At 49.8% G+C, this 18,240-nt stretch overlaps 1 protein-coding gene across 1 annotated transcript; it reads right to left on the bottom strand.

Annotated features, from left to right (window-relative positions):
• Positions 1–1,343: 1,343 nt before the first annotated feature.
• SRXN1 (sulfiredoxin 1) lies at positions 1,344–8,132 on the bottom strand. Its single transcript, XM_033185972.1, has 2 exons — positions 7,679–8,132; positions 1,344–3,615 (listed from the first exon to the last, which is right to left on the bottom strand). The coding sequence occupies exons 1-2, from the start codon at positions 7,886–7,888 to the stop codon at positions 3,412–3,414; spliced, it is 414 nt and encodes a 137-aa protein (XP_033041863.1). The 5' UTR covers positions 7,889–8,132; the 3' UTR covers positions 1,344–3,411.
• Between the last annotated feature and the right edge of the window lie 10,108 nt (positions 8,133–18,240).

The following is an 18,240-nucleotide window of genomic DNA, read 5'->3' as shown; positions in this document are numbered from 1 at the left end:
AATGGGTGGATTCCAGGGCAGGGAAGGCACATACTGCCTTTCACTGGAGCCAGGTTCCTGGGGGCAGAGGTTTGTCTGGGGAGGGACACTGTAGGGTCATGGTAGCCCAGCTAGTAGGAGCCCAGAAGCTTCTTGGAGAAGGTACCTCCTTTGCTGAGCCTGAGATTCTCTGGCCCAGCACCCCCAGTATAGACAGGAGTGGGTAGACATGTATGCAAGGTCACAGAACAAGAGCAGGTAGGTAGAACCTGAACTCCAGACTCCCGGCTGAACCCGGATTAACTATTCCGCCTCTCTCAGCTGGGCGCGTGCATCCAGTCCCTTTCCACAGCGGTAGCTCTGCAAGCTGTGCAAGGCCAGCCCTGCAGTGGGGGCAGGAGAGCAGCGCCACCTGCTGCTATAAGAGGGAAACGCAACTCTCAGCGACCAGCAGGTTACAGCCCCTAAAACCCAGCTCCTCTTCCTTAAATGACCAACCAGTTCCCCTCTACTCCGAATCTGTTCTGCACCTCCTTCCCAGTGCCTGGCAGGGCCCTTAGCGCTGCCTGGTTGCGTCTTCTCTGTAAGAAGGAAAAGTTGTTTCAGGAGGGGGCGACCATCTTCACTCTTATTCCAGCCCAGCGGGCACAGGAGTTTACTCACGGAAGACCGTGGCACCTCACCCTCGCTACAAACCTTAGGGGTGCACAGTCCATCTGACAGCCTGGAAGAAGTCCCCAGGGAAGGGACAGAACTGCCCAAGGTCACACAGTTAATGAGTAGACAAGCTGGGGGGAATGAGTAGACTCATTCCACTGCGGATGGAAGTGGGGAGGTCACCATATTTGAAAATAACTGACGCAGTCTAAATGAGTGGCTCTTAGCGTGTGGTCCCTGAACAGCAGCATCAGCATCATCTGGGAACTTCTTAGAAAAGCAAATATATTATTGGGGCCTTGCCCCAATTCACCTGAATCAGAAACTCCGGGGGCCACGCCTGTAATCCCAGCACTTTGGGAGTCTGAGGCGGGAGAATCGCTTGTGCCCAGGAGTTTAAGACCAGCCCAGAGAACATGGCAAAACCCTGTCTCTACAAAAAAAATTCGAAGGGCGCACCTGTAGTCCCAGCTACTCAGGAGGCTGAGGTGGGAAGATCGCTTAAGCCCGGGAGGTCAAGGCTGCAGTGATCCATGATCGTGCCACTGCACTCCAGCCTGGCTGACAGGGCATGACCCTGTCTCAAAACAAACAAACAAACAAAAAAACAAAGTGAGGGTGGAGCCCAGCAATCTGGGATTTAGCAAACAAGCTTGAGACTCTGAACCATTGGTCTAAAGGAATTGCACACCCTTTTTTTTTTTTTTATTAAATAAACTTTTATTTTGGAATGATACTAGATTTACAGAAAAGTTGCAGAGATAGTATAAAGAGTTCCTGTATATCCTTCGCCCAGTCTACCCCAAGGTCAACATCTTACATCACCATGTAAGAGACTGAAATTGGTATATTAATTAAAATTCAGACTTTTTTCAGATTTCCAATTTTCCCACTAATGTCCTGTTTTTGTTCCAAGATCCAATCCAGGATACCACATTGCACTGAGGACACTCTCCCTTTTCAGTTCTATTATTGGTCATCTCAGTCATCTTTCCCTGGGAAAGAGAATGCGTGGGAAAAGCTGTTGTCCTTATTATTGAACTGGGGAAACTGAGGCTTAAAAGTGCCAAGTGACCAAGTTCTCTTAGAGGGCAGTGAGAACAAGGCCTGCCTTACTCTGTTCCTTTTCACTGGGGACTCTTGATTTTCGGAAGCCCCTCTGGAATGTCCTACCTGGCCTAACCCCATACCACCAGTGCAGCAAGGAGGTTCCCCTACTACAGTGGGTCCAGCCCTTGGAGAGACTCACTTCCTGCCCCAACACCTCTTCCCCTAGACCCTAAGGGCCAAGACAACGTCTTAGTGCCTTCAGACTTGGCAGACGGAGGCCCCGTGAAACAGAGAGAGAGAAAGGGGGAAGAGGGAAATACTTTTATTTGCCCATCCAAAATAATTATGATAGGTGAAAAATGACCACAAGCTCTGTGCGGTTCCCCTCATCAAGACATGTCGTCTGTTTCTCATCCCTTGAATCTGAGCAAAGCCTTGTGATTTGCTCTGATAGAATTTAGCAGAAGTGACACTGTCCTAGTCCCAGTTCCAGGTCAAGAACCCAAGAAGTCTTTCAGCTTCTACTCTCACTCTCTTGGAACCCTGAAGCCATCATGTGAATAAGCCTCAGCTAGCCTGCTGGAGAGGCCACATGGAGGAGAACCAAGCAATTCCAGCCAACAGCCTGTCACCTGCGAGGCAAGTGAGTAAGGCTATCCTAGACCATCCAGGCCCAGCTGAGGTTAACAGCTGACCTTAGCTCCATGAGGGATCCCAGGTGGGAGCAGCAGAACTGCCCTATTTAGCCCAGCCCAAACTGCTAACCCACAGGATTGTGGGAAAATAGAGGGTTTGTTTCTAGCTGCCAAGTTTGGGGATGGTTTGTTACACAGCAAAAGCTAACTGGTACACAATTCCGCCTCTCTCTCTTGGTAATGGGATCCCAGTTTTATTGCAGGAGGCAGTGTGCCAGTCTCAGTAGATGGAACACGATTGGTCTACTCAACCATGACAATTCTGTTCCCTTCTGTCTTAGCTTTCTTTGCAGCTAGAGGTGCAATGGTAGTTGGCTCAGGCCAAGGGTATCTAAGTGAAAATATGCAGAGGGAGAGACCAGGAAACAGACTTCTGACTAGGTTTTACTTTCTGGTAGAAGGTGAAGGTCCAGCTAGTTTGGCCCTTCCTCTTCCTCCACCCCTCCTTCCTTGAACGCAGACATGATTCTTGGGGATACAGCAGCCATCTTGGGACCATGAAGTAACAAGCACTGAGATCAAGGCAAAAGGATCCAAGATGTCACCCCTACCTTTGTGGAGTTGTTGAACCAATACCATTAGCCACCCATCTCCAGAATCCATGCTATGTGGAAAAACAATCTTCTGTTTGTTTAAACCACTGCAACCAAGGTTTTCCTACCCTTGCAGCTGAATGTAGTCCATGTAAGAGGTCATACATAGACAAAAATGCAGAGGGATCCTTGTCCTTGGGAATTTGGAGCCGGCAGCATGTGGCTCTCCAAGCGCATCTCTGTTCTCATTTCACCTTCTCAGTAATGCTTCAAGGGTCAGGCCATGATCCTACTGTCACAGAGGTGGGAACTGGGGCTCCCACACTGCACAGTGAGTCCAAGGCCTTGTAGCTGGCGAGAGGGGTGCCCAGAGTCAGACCTTCTCCCCAGGTGCAAAGAGAATGCACCCCTGCTATCCCTTCTGCATGGCCCAGCCTGCCGGAGGCCAGGTGTGTCTTCTGGGCTCTTGAAGGTGGCAGCAGGTGCCAAGGAGGCTGCTACTGCAAGTCTGGTGTGGATGCCCCCAGGTACACCCTTAGGTCTGAGAGAGTGGACTGGACAAGCTTGGCGGGGATGGTCTCTTGCTGCAGCTGCTGGTAGGCCGCGTAGCGGTGGCAGCCCCCGAAGGAGTAGAAGTAGTCACCTCCCTGGGCCCCTTTGATCCAGAGGACATCAATGGGGGGCACGCTGTCTGGGTCCTCCTGGGGAGAAGGGGCACAGAGTCAATGGACATGGTACAAGGCTTGATAGTTTGTAAAGCAGACTTTGTCCACCTGTGCCGCGCTCCTTATAAGATGATCACACTGGACTACTGTAAGAGACAGCTGCTAAATATCAGGAGTTTTGTGAGCTGGTCGACATCACTTTGTAGCTTGAAAATCAGCCATGGGAGAGTATTTACACCAGAGAAATGGACAGATGCTACAAATCAGGAATTTCTCCCACACATGTATCAGTACACCACAGGCACACTGTCCATCAGGCCCTGTTGTAGACCCTGGGAATACAGTACAGCTGGAATGAGACTGAATAAGGCCCTGCCTTCAAGGGGCTCCAGTCTAGTGGGGCAGATGGAACAAGAAGTAAATATTAGAGTGACAAATGCTATAATGACAATAACACAGGTGAGAGGACAGCGATGGGGTCCACAGGCCTCTCTGAGGTAAGAATGAAGCAGAGTACTTGGAAAGATTCAGAAATGCGGCCTGGCATGGTGGCTCACACCTGTAATGAGAACTTTGGGAGGCCGAGGTGGGTGGATCACTTGAGGTCAGGAGTTTGAGGCCAGCCTGGCCAAAATGGCAAAACCCTGTCTCTACCACAAAAATTAGCTGGGCATGGTGGTGCATGCCTGTAATCACAGTTACTCAGGAGGCTGAGGCAGGAGAATCGCTTGAACTCGGGAGGCAGAGGACGCAGTGAGCTGAGATCGCACCATTGCACTCTAGCATGGGCGATGGAGCGAGACTCCATCTCAAAAAAAAAAAAAAGATAGAGAAGTGGCATAGTTTCAATTAAGAGCCTAGCTGCCTGGGTTCAAATCTAGCTCTGCTGCTTAACAGCTACGTGATCTTTGGCAATCTTTTTGTGCCTCAGTTGCCCCATCTATCAAATGGGATGGAGATAACATATCCATCTCACAGAGCTTTTGGGTTAAATGAGTTAATATATATAAAGCACTTTAAACCATGCTTGGCACATCGAAAGCGCTCAGTAATGTATGCTGTGTATGACCTGAGGGAAGAAGATTCCACGCAGAGGGAACAGCAAACGCAAAGGGCCTGAGGCCAGAGGACCTTCACCATACAGGAGGCACAGCAAGGAGGCCAGTGTGACTAGAGTGGACTCCAGGGCTCGAGGAATGGTCAGAAAGGCCAGCAGGAGCCAGATGGTGCAGATCTGTTTCTGAGAGAAGTTGGTGGGCCCTGGAGTGTTCACAATAGGGGAGAGTGATATGATCTGATGCACATTCTGGAATGCTGTCACGGGAGAACAGACTTGGCAGGGTGGACAAGGGCACAAGGCAGGAAGACAGAGGGGAGGCCTTTGCAGGCATTCAGCAGAAGATGCTGGTCTGGATGACGGTGTGGTGGGGACAGGGAGAGGTAGATGGGTTGGGGACACATTTAGGGGGCAGGTCCGAGGGGTCTGGCAGAAGGGGTGAATCCAAGGGCAAGAGAAAAGGGAGAATCTAAGTTGACTTCCTGTTAGGGGCCCGCACAGCCAGGTGGAGAGTGGGTCATCCTCTAAGTAGGGAAAGCCTGGGGCAGGATGGGTGCAGGGTAGAGCACTCTGGGGAGACCCCATTAAGTGTGAGTAGCCTGGAATGCCTCCGGCTGCTGGCCCACGGGTTCTCTCTCATGATTCCGCAAATGATTATTCAGCAGTAAGGTGCAGCAGTCACGAGCCTGCGCTCTGGAACTCGGCACACCTGACTTTGGATCTCGGCTCCTCTCCACAGCAGCTGGGGCACCCAGCCCTCTGAATAATATTCCTCACCTGTAAACTGGGAATAAGACATCCTAGAGGGCTGCTGATGAAGAGTTAGTGAGCTCATGCCTCCCGGGCATCAGTAGAGCTCTGAGGAGGGACAGCCGTGCCAAGCAGGCCTTGTGCTGGGTACTGAAGGCACGATGGTGGATGGCCAGAATGATGGCTCCCAAAGATGTCCACGTCCGAATCCTTGTGAATGCGTTACCTTACATGGGGAAAGGGCCTTGGTGGACGGAATTAAGGTAAGGATCTTGAGATGTGGAAATTATCTGAGGTTATCTAGATGGGTCGAATGTCATTATCAGCGTCCTTAAAACTGGGAAGAGGGAGCAGAAGAAGAGGTCAGAGTGATGCAGTGTGAGAAGGCCTTGGTCTAATGTTGCTGGTTTTGAAGACAGAGGAAGAGGCCAGAAGCCAAGCAGTGTGGGTGGCGTCTGGAAGCTGGGAAAGGTGAGGAAATAGATTCTCCCCTAGAGCCTACAGAAAACAGTGCAGCCCTGCTTGATGTTAGCCCAGTAAGACCCATTTTGGACTTCAGACCATAAATAAAGCTGTGTTGTTTTAAGCCATCAACTTTGTGGTAACCTACAGTGGCCCCAGAAAACTAATATAGGTGTATGTAAGCAAAGGAAGAGCTGGTTCTGGCCCTCGGAGCCTACAGTTCTAGCATGGAAGGCAGGTGTCTAATCAGGACGTTAAAAGCCAGTGAGCTGTAATCCCAGCACTTTGGGAGGTTGAGGCGGGCAGATCACTTGAGGTCTGGAGTTTGAGACCAGCCTGGCCAATATGGTGAAACCCCGTCTCTACTAAAATACAAAAACCAGCCAGGCGTGGTGGCAGGTGCCTGTAATCCCAGCTACTCAGGATGCTGAGGCAGGAGAATAGCTTGAACCCGGGAGGCAGAAGTTGCAGTGAGCCGAGATCGCGCCACTGCACCCCAGCCTGGGCGGCAGAGAGAGACAACGTCTTAAAAAAAAAAAAAAAAAAAAAAGCCAGTAGATCAGAGCTATGCAGGTGAGCACACAGGTGGCTGCAGTCCCACGGAGCTCCTAACCCAGTAGGGATGGTCAGGGAAGATGCTGACACTGAGACAGGAAGACTGAGGAAGAGTCAGAAACAACAAGGCAGAGACAGAAGAGGTTCTCAACAGGAGAAAAAGCCCAGTCGTGGGACAGGGCATGTACGGCAGATCCCTTCCCATCTCAGCCAGGCACTGTGCTACTGTTGTGGCAACAGATAAGATGGGACAAGGTCCTCGCCCTTGTAGAGTTCACAAGAGGTCGGGAAGACAGAAAATAAAATGCAACACAAATAAATGTATGATATAATTTCTGGTGGACATAAGTGGTATCCTGAGAAACATCTCGGGCAAAGGGGAGAGCTAGAGAGGCCAGGGACCCTGACCAAGGGTGATCAAGGAGGCAGAGAGCTGAACCAGGCAGGGGGGCAGGCCCTGTGGTTGTCTGGGGAAGTGGCTCCAGGCAGTGAGGACAGCAGTGTAAATACTAGGACTGAAAGTTAATCGGGGGTGGCTGTAGAGGTGCTGGGTGGGGCTTAGGGATCTCATGTGCTCACCTTCCAAGGGTCAGGGGGAAGGGGACGCAATGTTGTGTAGGCCTAACCTGACACCTGTTCTTGCACCTGCCAGAATCACTCTGGCATTCTTAACACCCTCCCTCAATGGTGGAGCTGACCTTTGACCTCTTCCACTTCCCATTCAGACGCGGGCCTCCCAGCAGATAGGACACACCCAGTCCCACTGTCACTGACTGTCACAGCCATGAGAACCCACGGCTTATCTCCGGGTAGTGCGGTGGCCATGTGCTGGGCAGTGGGGGCCGGCTGCCTGGGTGTGAATCCCAGCCGTGCCACTTTTTAAGCGCCTGATCTTAGTCAAGCCGCTGAAATCTTCCCTGCCTCAGTTTCTCATTTGCAAAAGAGACACTATCTATCATAGGTACTCATAGGGTTGGCATAGGAAACTAAGTGACTTCCTGCAGTTCCTGGACCACTGCAAGCACTAGCGTTACAAGCATTATCATCACTACTTTAATTATCTCGTCCAATTCCCTCCTTGCTCAAGTGAGGAAACAGAGGCCCAGAGAGGCCCAGCCACTTGCTCAAGGTCACAGATGCTGAGCTCCGGCTGAGCCCGGAACCACTGTCTCGCCTCCATCGCGGCGACCTCCCTCCTCCGGCGACCTCCCTCCTCCGGCGACCTCCCTCCTCCAAAGCCCTCCCTCCGGCTGGCTGGACTCCTTGGGGCCTCACCCGGATAGTGTTCACGAGGCTCTGCACCTTGGCGGGGTCCAGCACCGACGGCAGCGGCCGGATAAGCACGTTCAGTGGCACGTTATGCACCGCGGCGATGCAGCGCGAGTGGATGCTGCCGCCCTGCGCGCCGCCGCTCGGCCTGGGCCCCTCGGGCGCCCCCCGATCCGCGCCGGCTCTGCCCAGCATTCCTCCAGCACGCAGCCCCATGTTCGCCGCCACCGCGGGACTCACCGCCTCCTCCGGCCTTAACTCTGGCCGGACCGTACCATTCTGCGCGGTCGGGTGGGGGGGGCCCGGGCCAGGGCGCGTTTCTCCCCCGGCCCCGCCGTGGTCCGGCCTCAAACCCGCGGTCCCCAGCCGGACTCAGGCTCCGCTCGCCAGGTGCGGCCGGACTTGCGCGGGGCTCCGGCTCTCCACCGGGGGGCGCCTCCCGCCTCCCCTCCGCCGCGCGGCGTCCGGGGAGTGGAAGCGCCCGGGCGGGCTGACTCAGGGTGAGTTTGCAGGTGGCGGGGCGGGAGGGGCGCGGGTGACGCACCGGCCGCCGTGACTTAGGCCGTGGGGGCGGGGGCGGGGACGGGGACGGAGAGCGCGGCGAACCTGCCCAGCCAGGATGAGTCGGCAAAGCCTGCAGTGCGCTGCTGCCCCGCTGCTAGAGCTCCTAGCCAGCGAGGTGATGATCCCCACCAGCGGTTCCACTTCCAATCTGGTGCTGGCTGTGTCTGGCGCCGTTCCAAACATTTTGCACGAATATTGACTTATCTAAACCTCAAAACAACCCTGCAAGGAAGGTATAATTGTTATTCCCATTTTACAGAAGAGGAGACTGAGACACAGAGGTTTAAGTGATTTACCCAAGATCATGGAGCTAGTAAGTGGCCGAATCCGCATTCAAATCCAGATAGTCTGGCTCCAGAGTCCGCTCTCTGCCCCACGGCTGGTTGCCTTGGTTCAGCAACAGTGACTGTCACAGGGAGCCCTCAGGAATCGCGCTGACAATGTGTGGGCCCTGCCTTCGAGTTCCACACTGTCTGTTTGTATCATTACAACACTACTGGAAGGAGGTGCAGTTATAGACCCGCTTGTTCAAGATCAGCTGAAATGAAAGTCAGGTCACACAAGTCCATACTGTGGAGCCACCTAACCACCAACTCCAAGCAGGAAGGTGGACGATCCCGGACTCGGTTGAAGACAACCATGTCTCGTTTGCTTGTCTTCCTTCTCAACGTGGATGGCACGAACATGGAGGAATGCATACTTACCCTGCCAGCCAGAGAAAACTCGAGATGGAGGAGGGGGCCGGGGTTTCTACTTTGCCTTGAGCCAGTTGCTGACACTTTCTGAATCCTGTCTGTAAAATGAAGTAATGCTGCCCCTCACTCAAAGTTGTGTGAACTGAGAGAGTGCTCATAGTGCTCTGTGAATTGCGTAACATCCATTTTGCTGTTGAAGATCTTTTATTTTGGGTTCTTAGTCTCTCACAAAACCTTAGAACACTGAGACCAAGATTTGAGCCTTTCCCTTTCTAAACATAATTCCCGTGGACACCTAAATGATACTTTGTTTCAAGAAGTAGAACTGACACCCACACCTCAGCCCCAGAATTGAAGAATTAGAGAATTTCATCAAGAGGGAAGTTATCCCTTCTAAAACATCTTCCTCATTATAGGAAGTAAGAATGGCAAGATAACAGTTTCTAGAGTGGAAAAGTGGAGCTCTGGCCTGATTCTTTCATCATGGTGTACTCAGGGAGGCCTCATTTCCTGGTATCAAATTCTCTGTGTTAAGATATCTATGGCCCAATTCAAAATTGCTTAAGCAATAAGAAGGTTTGTTTTCTCACATAATAAGATGTGGTAGGCATGTCTAAGGTTGGTAAAGAGGCAGTTGAACAAAGACTCCAGTTCTGGCTGGGTGCGGTGGCTCACACCTGTAATCCCAGCACTTTGGAAGGCTGAGGCACGCAAATCACTTGAGGCCAGGAGTTCGAGACCAGCCTAGCCAACATAGTGAAACCCTGTCTCTACCAAAAGTACCAAAATTAGCCAGGCATGGTGGCACGCGCTTGTAGTCCCAGTTACTCCAGAGGCTGAGACAGGAGAATCACTTGAAACTGAGAGGCAGAGGTTGCAGTGAGCTGATATCATGCCACTGCATTCCAGCCTGGGCGACAGAGCAAGACTCTGTCTCAGAAAAAAAAAAAAAAAAATCTGGTTCTGTCTATCCTTTTGTGCCATCATCCTCAGTGTTCTATTATCCTGCAGTGTGCCCTTCATGGTCCCAAGATGGCTGCTGTAGCTCAAAGCATCACATCACTACATGTGAATGTCCACAAGTGGAAGTTAGGACATCCTTCACACCTCTATTTAAGAGTGAAGAAACCTTTCCTGGCTGGATGCAGTGACTCACACCTTCTGACCATCCACTCCTCGAGCCCTGGAGTCCACTCTAGTCACACTGGTCTCCTTGCTGTGCCTCTTCCACAGCGAACGTGTCCTGGCCTCAGGCTCTTTACATTTGCTATTCCCTCTGCATGGAACGCTCTTCCCTCAGGTCATACACAGCATATATTACTGAGTGCTTTCCCTGTGCCCAGCATGGTTTGATGTGCTTTACATATATTAACTCTTGGAACCCAGCAGCTCTATGAGATGAGTCTGTTATCTCCATCCCCATTTGATAGATGGGGTATCCCTGTGGGAGCTCTGCCCATACATTCCAGAGGTGCCAGGCCATTCACTAATGGGGGCAGGAGCTGGTGAGTAAATGCCAGTCTTCTGCTGTCACAGGTGGATGATTCAGAGAGGTGTTCTAGACCATTCAGATCTCTCTGGCACCTTCTCAGAGACCAGAAGTACTCATCCCTATTACTACAACTGACTTCACTAACACACCCTCTGTCCCATTCCTCCCACCCCTTACTTCTGCTTCCAGGGATCACCTCCCACATAAATGACTTACACTAAAGTCTCAGACTTGCTATCAGGGAGCCAAAACTAAAACAAAAGGGAAACTTGATACTGGGTCATCCCCTATAGTTCTGTACCTTGCGTAGGTTAAAATTGCACTGTTTTATTGCATGTGTGACCTTGGGCCAGTCACCTGCCTGTGCCTGTTTCCTAATCTGCAAAATGGACATACGGTCACCTAATTCACAGGGATGTTGGAAGAATGAAGAGAGATGATGTTAGGTGAGGTCCTTAGAAGAGTGCACAACACATTATAAGTGCTCAATAAATGTTTGCTGTTTGATTGCATTTTAAATTATCACAGAGCTTGAAGGTCTCTCCGTGTCTTCACTTTCAGACTAGTCTTGATGTATTAGTCAAGACTTTTGTTTGCAAGTGACAGAAAGCCAATGTGAATTAGCTTAATGAAAATGGGGATGCTTCGCTATTCCCTTGACTGAGGTGAAGCCGGGCCTCAGGGGAAAGTAAGTTGAGAGATTTCTTTTTTCTGCCCTCACTCAGCAGAGGGATTATCTCTACATGTCAGGAACATGACTGTCAACAGCAATGATATTTGGCTTTCAATAAGGGAAACCTGACAAGACAGACTTAATACAACTTAAAGTGTTTCCTCTATTAAAAAAAAAAAGTCTGGAAGTAGGAAGTCCATGGCTGGGATGGCTGCTCCACGGTCACTAGTGGCATAGGCCTTTTCTATCTTTCTGCTCCATCATTTTCGAGCAGAGTTTTCATTCCCAGGGTCACCTCCTATTCAAAATAGTTGCTGAAGTGCCAGCCATCTCATCCAAATTCCACCCTGGAAAGAGGTGGAGAAATGGAAAGGCAAAGGATATGACCCTTCCCCTTTTTAGGCTACTATCTCAGAAATTTTATATAACATTTCCCCTTGCATGTCATTGACTAGAAATTGGTCACATGGCCACCCCTGGCGGCAAGGGCAGCTGGATATGTTGTCTTCATTCATAGCGGTAATGTGCTCAGCTAAAACTGGAGTTCTCTTACTAAGGAAGAATAGAGATTGATAAGTAGCTAGCAATTGGAGCCACAGCTCTCAAGTTACAGGCCTTATGGCACAGAGAGAGGGAGAGAGAGAAAATTTCCAAGTTCTAGTCAGATGCCTACATATGAACAAACCAGCTATGGCACTGGGGGACAGAGACTTTCTTAAAAGCATAAGCCACCATTATGTATTATAATGACTTAAGGTATGAAGTTCATTTAAAGGTAATTACTGGTCACCTGCTATTGGCTAGGCTGGACCCAGGGGATTTAGTGATCAGCAAAAAGACACTACCAATCTCTGCATTATGAAGCTTACAGTGTAGTGGAGGATTCAGATAATGGTCAAATAATCACACTGGTTAATGGAGAGTATAAAGTATACATTGATAGTAGGTGCTGCAAAAGAATGGCATGTGGTTCTGAGGAAGTGCCTTAGTCCTTTTGGCTGCCATCGCAATACCATAGACTGTGGCTTATAAACAACAGAAATTTATTTCTCACAGTTTCAGGGGCTGAGAAATCCAAGATCAAGGTGACTCTGTATCTCCCCAACATTCATATGTTGAAATTCCAACCTCTAGGTGCTGGTGTTGGGAGGTGGGCCTTTGGGAAGTGATTATGTCTTGGGGTTCCTGGGGGCAGAGCCCTCGTGAGTGAGATTAGTGTCCTTTTTCTTTCTTTTGAGGCAGGGTCTCATTTTGTCACCCAGGCTGGAGTGCAGTGGAACTGTAAAGAAAACTTCAAATTTCTAAAATCAGGAACCTGATAATAACTAAGGAATCCTGAACAGAGTGTTGGTAGAAATACAGATGAAAAAGGCCATTTGGATGAGGAAATGAGGAAGATATTGGACGATGGAAAAAAGACCATCTTGTTATAAAGAACTTGGCTGAATTATGTCCATGTTCTAGTGCTTTATAGAAGGTAGAACTTGTGAGCAATGAAACGGGATATTTAACTGAAGCTATTTCTAAGCAAAGTGTTTAAGCTGTGGCTTGGCTCCTCCTGACTGCTTACAGTAAAATATAAGTAGAAATAAATGAGTTAAAGATGCAACTTTTAAGCAAATAGGAAGCAAAACGTAAAGATTTGAAAAATTTTCAGCCTATCCATATTGCAAAGAATGAGAAAGAATGTTTGAGAGAAAACATTAGTCTCCATAAGGAGACTGTAATGGTTATGAACTTAATCAGCCATCCCAGCTGGAAAACTGCCATCTTGAATTGAAGGGGAAGGAGATGGGGAGGGATGAAGGAAGGCTGTTTGACTTCTTGGATTTTTCAGGACAAGACCAGAATGCAAACTATTCTTCAAGACAAAGGAAGAATGACCCTGAAGGCAATTCAGAGATCATCAAGGCTATCTCCTTGCTTTCAAAAGTCAGGGACATTGTGTTGCATTCAACAGATTAGAGGGTCTCTGTCCAAAGCCATGGAGGAAGAGCTGCCCAGAGCTGTTGGGGTGCGGCTACCCAGAGCCCTGGGAGCATGACCTCTGCTGGATAGAGCTGGAGGGACAGGACCACCACCCCAGAGGGTACAGAGGGTGGGACCAACACCATCGTGGATCTGGAAGGCTGCCTCAGTGGGCCTGGAAGCAGAGCATTTAATGAACCAAAAATGATTTTTCTTGAGCCTTAAGATCTCATGGAGTTTGCCTTGTAGTTTGAATGTAATTTGGATCTGCTATTCCTTTCTTCTTTCCTATTTTTCCCTTTTGGAATGGTCTATCTTATACCTGTCCCACCATTGTATTTTGGAAGCAAATAACTTGCTTGATTTCACAGGCTCACAGCTGGAGAACAATTTGCCCCAGGATGCATCACACCTTGAGTCTCAGCCATATTTGACTTAGATGACACTTAGATAATAAAACTTTGGATTTTAGACTTCAGAGTTGATGCTGGAATGAGTTAAGACTTTGGGGGTTGTTGGGATGTAAGGAATGAATGTATTTTGCATGTGAGAAGGATGTGAATTTGGCGGGGGGTGGGGATGGAGGCAGAATGCTATAGACAGAAAGTTTATGTTCCTCCAAAATTCATGTTAAAATCCTAACCCCCAGTATGGTGGTATTAGGAGGTGGATTTTTGGGAGGTAACTAGGTCATGAAGGCAGAGACCTCATTAATGCAATTAGTGACTTTATAAAAGAGATCCCAGAGAGCTCCCTCACCCCTTCTACCATGTGAGGACATGATGAGAAGATGGTGGAACCAGAAATCAGGTCCTTACCAGACATTGAATCTGCTAGCCCTTGGATCTAAGACTTCTCAGTCTCCAGAACTGTGCGAAATACATTTCTGTTGTTTCTAAACCACCTAGTCTACGGTAGTTTGTTACAGCAGCCTACACAGACTAAGCCATGATCTGATCTGCATTTCTGAAAGATCCCTGTAGCTGCTGTGGATGGAGAGAGGGAGGCCAGGGAGGCAGAATGGATCCAGGGAGACCAGGGAGAAGACTGGTACAGTTGTCTAGATAAGAGATGATGGTGGCTCTGGACCAAGGTGGAGACTGAGAAGATGGAGAGGAAAAATTGACAGGACCTGGTGGATTGGGTGGTAGGATGGGGAGACAGAGGTGAGAGAGATGACCTCTGGGTTTTGTGACTGCAGGACTGGATGGGTGCTGGTGTCATTCACAGAGGTGGGATGCCCCAGAGGAGAAGCAAATCACAGCTTCAGACCTGGGCTGGTCTCTGGTGCTTTTGGGATATCAAAGTGGAGGTGGCCTGCAGGCAGATACAGATTTGCAGCTCAGAGAGGAGGCTGGAATTGAAAATGTTAGTGTATGGGCTGTCTCATGTAGGTAGAAATTGAACCCAGGGGTGTAATTAGATTGCTTTAGGAGAGTATACAGAGCAGAAAGTGGGTTCCTTCCTTGGGTATCGGGTAGGTGAGTCTGCAAAACTGCTAGGTGGAGCAGCCAGACAAGTAAGAAGAGAACCAGATAGTCATGTCATGTCATGTCATGTCATGGAGGTCTTGAAGCTCTTTGAGGACGTCGTAAAAAGCAGACTGGATCCATGTGCCAGTTGAGGTACTCTGGACTGCAGATAACAGGAACCTGATTCAACTGACTGAAACAGTAAACTCATGTCTTCAGGTATATTCAAGTAAACAGAAGTCCACAGGCAGCAAGCACCATGAGTGAAATTCAGGGTGGTGTTTTCATTGGCTCCGTGATGTCATAAAGGACCCAGGCTTTTTCCATGCCCCTGCATTGCCATATGTGGTGTAGGCTTCATGCTAAGGCCAGTTCATTTCATGGTCACAAGATGACATGCTTCTCTGTTCACATTTGAGGGGAAGAGGAACTGGACTTCCTTTCCTTTTAAGAAAAAGGAAGCAGCAAGTTTTCCATACCCTTCCGGGAACCCTCTCCTTAAGTCTCATTGGCCAGAATTAGGTTATGTGCCCATTTCTGAACCATGGGAGATGTTAGTATTCTTAGACCAGTAAAGACTACCTCTTAAGCTGATGTTCAGTCCCCAGATTGCATGGTTGCTAATCCAGGAGAGAGGGGTGGGGTGGAATGGTTATTGGACCTGCATAACTGGGCTGGATATGGCTGATGGAGACCCAGCATTCTTGCCCACCTCCCTCTAGGGTGCCTTCTAGATTGCATAGTTGGAGAGTTAAAAACTATATTTCTCAGATCTCTTTGCAGCAAAGATACTAACAGGGAATTAAGTTCTACCACTTAGATGTACTTCCACGAGATATGGATGGCAGACGTGGGCTGGGGCCATCTTCCTACTGGTGTGACTCTTGCTACTGTCAAGATCGTCTTGGAAGTGTTAAGATTTTCTGTAGCAGTGTTCCAGCATTGTGCCACCAGCACAGTGGGAGACAGGAGACAGTTATAGAGGCAGTGGCAAGGGCCTGCTGATCTCTGGGTTGCACCTATGATGTGGTGTTCTTCAACTCAGTAGTTCCAGTGCACCCTATTGACCACCACCAACCCCCACTCCACACCCTCCCCCACCACTGACTGTGGAAGAGGCAGGTGCTGTCTCAGTGGGAGCAGTTCTGCAGTGGAGTTCTGGACTCCAGCAGATGGCTCACTTCTTCAGCCCTTCTACAAATTTTGTCAGCAGCCAATTATTGAAGTATTAAATCCTTTCTCCTTCAAAGGGATTTAATACATGTTTATAAAATGCTGATCTAGAGTGGTTTCTGTTCCTGGCACCTAAAACAAACATAATGGATCCAATAGCCAGTCATGGGCAGTGTATGTGGGTGGTTAAGGGGATGCAGCAGGTGCCTGGGTTTCTCAAAACCTCACTGGCGAGGCAGGCAGATCACTTGAGGCAAGGAGTTCGAGACCAGCCTGGCCAACATGGCGAAACCCCATCTCTATTAAAAATACAAAAATTGGCCGCATGCAAGGGCTCATGCCTGTAATCCCAGCACTTGGAGAGGCTGAGGTGGGCGGATCACAAGGTCAAGAGATTGAGACAATCCTGGCCAACATGGTGAAAGCCTGTCTCTACTAAAAATACAAAAATTAGCTGGGCATGGTGGCATGCGCCTGTAGTCCCAGCTACTCAGGAGGCTGAGGCAGGAGAATTGCCTGAACCCGGGAGGCAGAGGTTGTAGTGAGCCAAGATCATGCCACTGCAGCCTGGCAACAGAGCGAGACTCTATCTCAAAAAAAAAAAAAAAAAAAAAAAAAAAAAAAATTAGCCAGGCATGGTGCTGCATGCATGTAATCCCAGCTACTTGGGAGGCTGAGGCGGGAGAACTGCTTGAACCCAGAAGGCAGAAGTTACAGTGAGCTGAGATTGCGTCACTGCACTCCAGCCTGGGCAACAGCAAGACTCTGTCTCAAAAAAACAAACAAGAAACCATTGGAGATTTTGCAGAGTTAGGGGAAGGTGCCCACAACTGCTGTTGTTGTTGAAAACAGCTAGCACATTGCTCAGGAGGCAGCTGCTTGTCCAGAGTTGTGTGGAGGGAAGGCAGACAGGCACCAGGTAGACAGTCTGCAAACTGAGTGCACTGCTTACACAGGAGGAAACCGACAAAGAGGCCCCAGAGGAGGCAGGTTCTAGCCTGCAGCTTTCCCATCCCATTACTCGGCATCCATCCCTTAAAACATGCAGGTTATGCTTCGTGGTAAGTCTGAGTTGAGGTTAGGTGGCAGGGGTTGGTGGTCCCCACTGAAGTTTTCAGTAAGGTGAGACACATTTGTATTTTGAAGGATCACTAAGGCAGCTATCGAGGATGATGTATGGGTTGACTTGAACACTTTTGGTGACAGGTAGCTCAGAAGCTCTATGGGCAACTCACTGTTTTTGGACAACTTTGCCAGCTGAGCCAAAGTCAACATTTTTGCCTGCTTCCACTCACTGAATATGTGACCATATATGACTGGGCAGAGCAGTAGGGGATGAACTGGGGAAGAATATTAGGGTTGTAAACTGGCTGTCCACAGCCACATGTGGACCACAGTTGTAATTGTTTGGTAGGTGTAATTTGAATCTCTATTTTTCTCTAAATCTAATATTTTTCTAAAGTGAGTATACTCTTTCCAATTAGTCACAGGCTTCACCTTCCCTAATGTCTTAAGACAACTGGCTTCACTCACATGTTATTAATCAGGTTTTTAAACCCTTATTTGAGGAATATTAAGGATTGAGGATGCCTGAGACCTTGTAAATGCCAAGGGACCCTTGGGTCTGTGTGACCCTTGGTGGCAGCTACAGGCTGGTCAGGCTATAGAGAAGAAAACGGAGTGGAAAAATACTGTCTCTAGGATGCCCTCCCCTTCTCATTCCCCCCTTCACCCCCACACCCTGCTCCAATCAGAATGTCTAGAGCCGATGGTGAGTGGCCAAAGTCCCTTTAATATCCCTGAATTGCGTTACAAGTAATACTGCTGGAGGTGGGGAAGGGATGGGGGTTTGGGGGTGAGTTGGGATAGGACGGAGGAGGAGCGCCAAGCGCTCGTACAAAATATGGCCAAAAGGCTTAGCATGCATGGAAAATTATTGCTGTCAGAAGTTCCTATTTACAGGGTCAACACCCTCCATAATTGCTTCTGCTACCCCTCTCCCTCCCACCATCCCTGCAGCCTCCCTTCCCGCTGTGCCTGGAGCTGAGCAAAGGCCCATTCACCCCTCTGGAGCCCTGGGGAAGTACCCCTGCTGCAGGGGTGCCTCCAGTCTCCCCCTTCTTTTGTGGCTAAGAGGAAGGGAGAGGAGGATCTGAGAGTCCAGGACTCCTGCCCGCAAGCTGGGTGCAGAGCAATGGGGCAGAGGCGTGTGCTTAAAGCGGAGGGGGCCAGGGCCCGTGCGCGTGGAGGTGTGTGCTTCGGTGTTCGCCCGGGCATGCAAAAGCGCAGCGGAGGAGGTAGTGGCGGCCAACGGGCGGGTGGCTGGCAGCCCGGCCCCTCTGTCCGGGAGAGTTGCATAGACGTGGCCGGGAGAGAGCGCCCCTCCCGGGGAGCAGGCCAGAGGCCCCAGCGGGTCCGGGGCTCAGTCGGTCCCTGGAACCTGGGGTCCCTCGGGAAGAGGAATAAATAAGAAACAAATCGAGGAGGCTCCTCTCTCCGGGCCGCCTGGAGTGGCAGGGTAAGGTTCAGGA

This window comes from Trachypithecus francoisi, unplaced genomic scaffold (assembly GCF_009764315.1).
Source record: "Trachypithecus francoisi isolate TF-2019V2 unplaced genomic scaffold, Tfra_2.0 Lachesis_group21, whole genome shotgun sequence".
Classification (NCBI taxonomy): domain Eukaryota; kingdom Metazoa; phylum Chordata; class Mammalia; order Primates; family Cercopithecidae; genus Trachypithecus; species Trachypithecus francoisi.
This window is presented reverse-complemented; position numbering and strand designations above follow the sequence as displayed.

Coding starts and splice junctions, on each gene's coding strand:
- SRXN1 (XM_033185972.1), bottom strand. CDS start 7,888: ATGGGGCTGCGTGCTGGAGGAATGCTGGGCAGAGCCGGCGCGGATCGG. Junction 3,616..7,678: donor GCCTCGTGAACACTATCCGG/GTGAGGCCCCAA, acceptor CCTTCTCCCCAG/GAGGACCCAGACAGCGTGCC.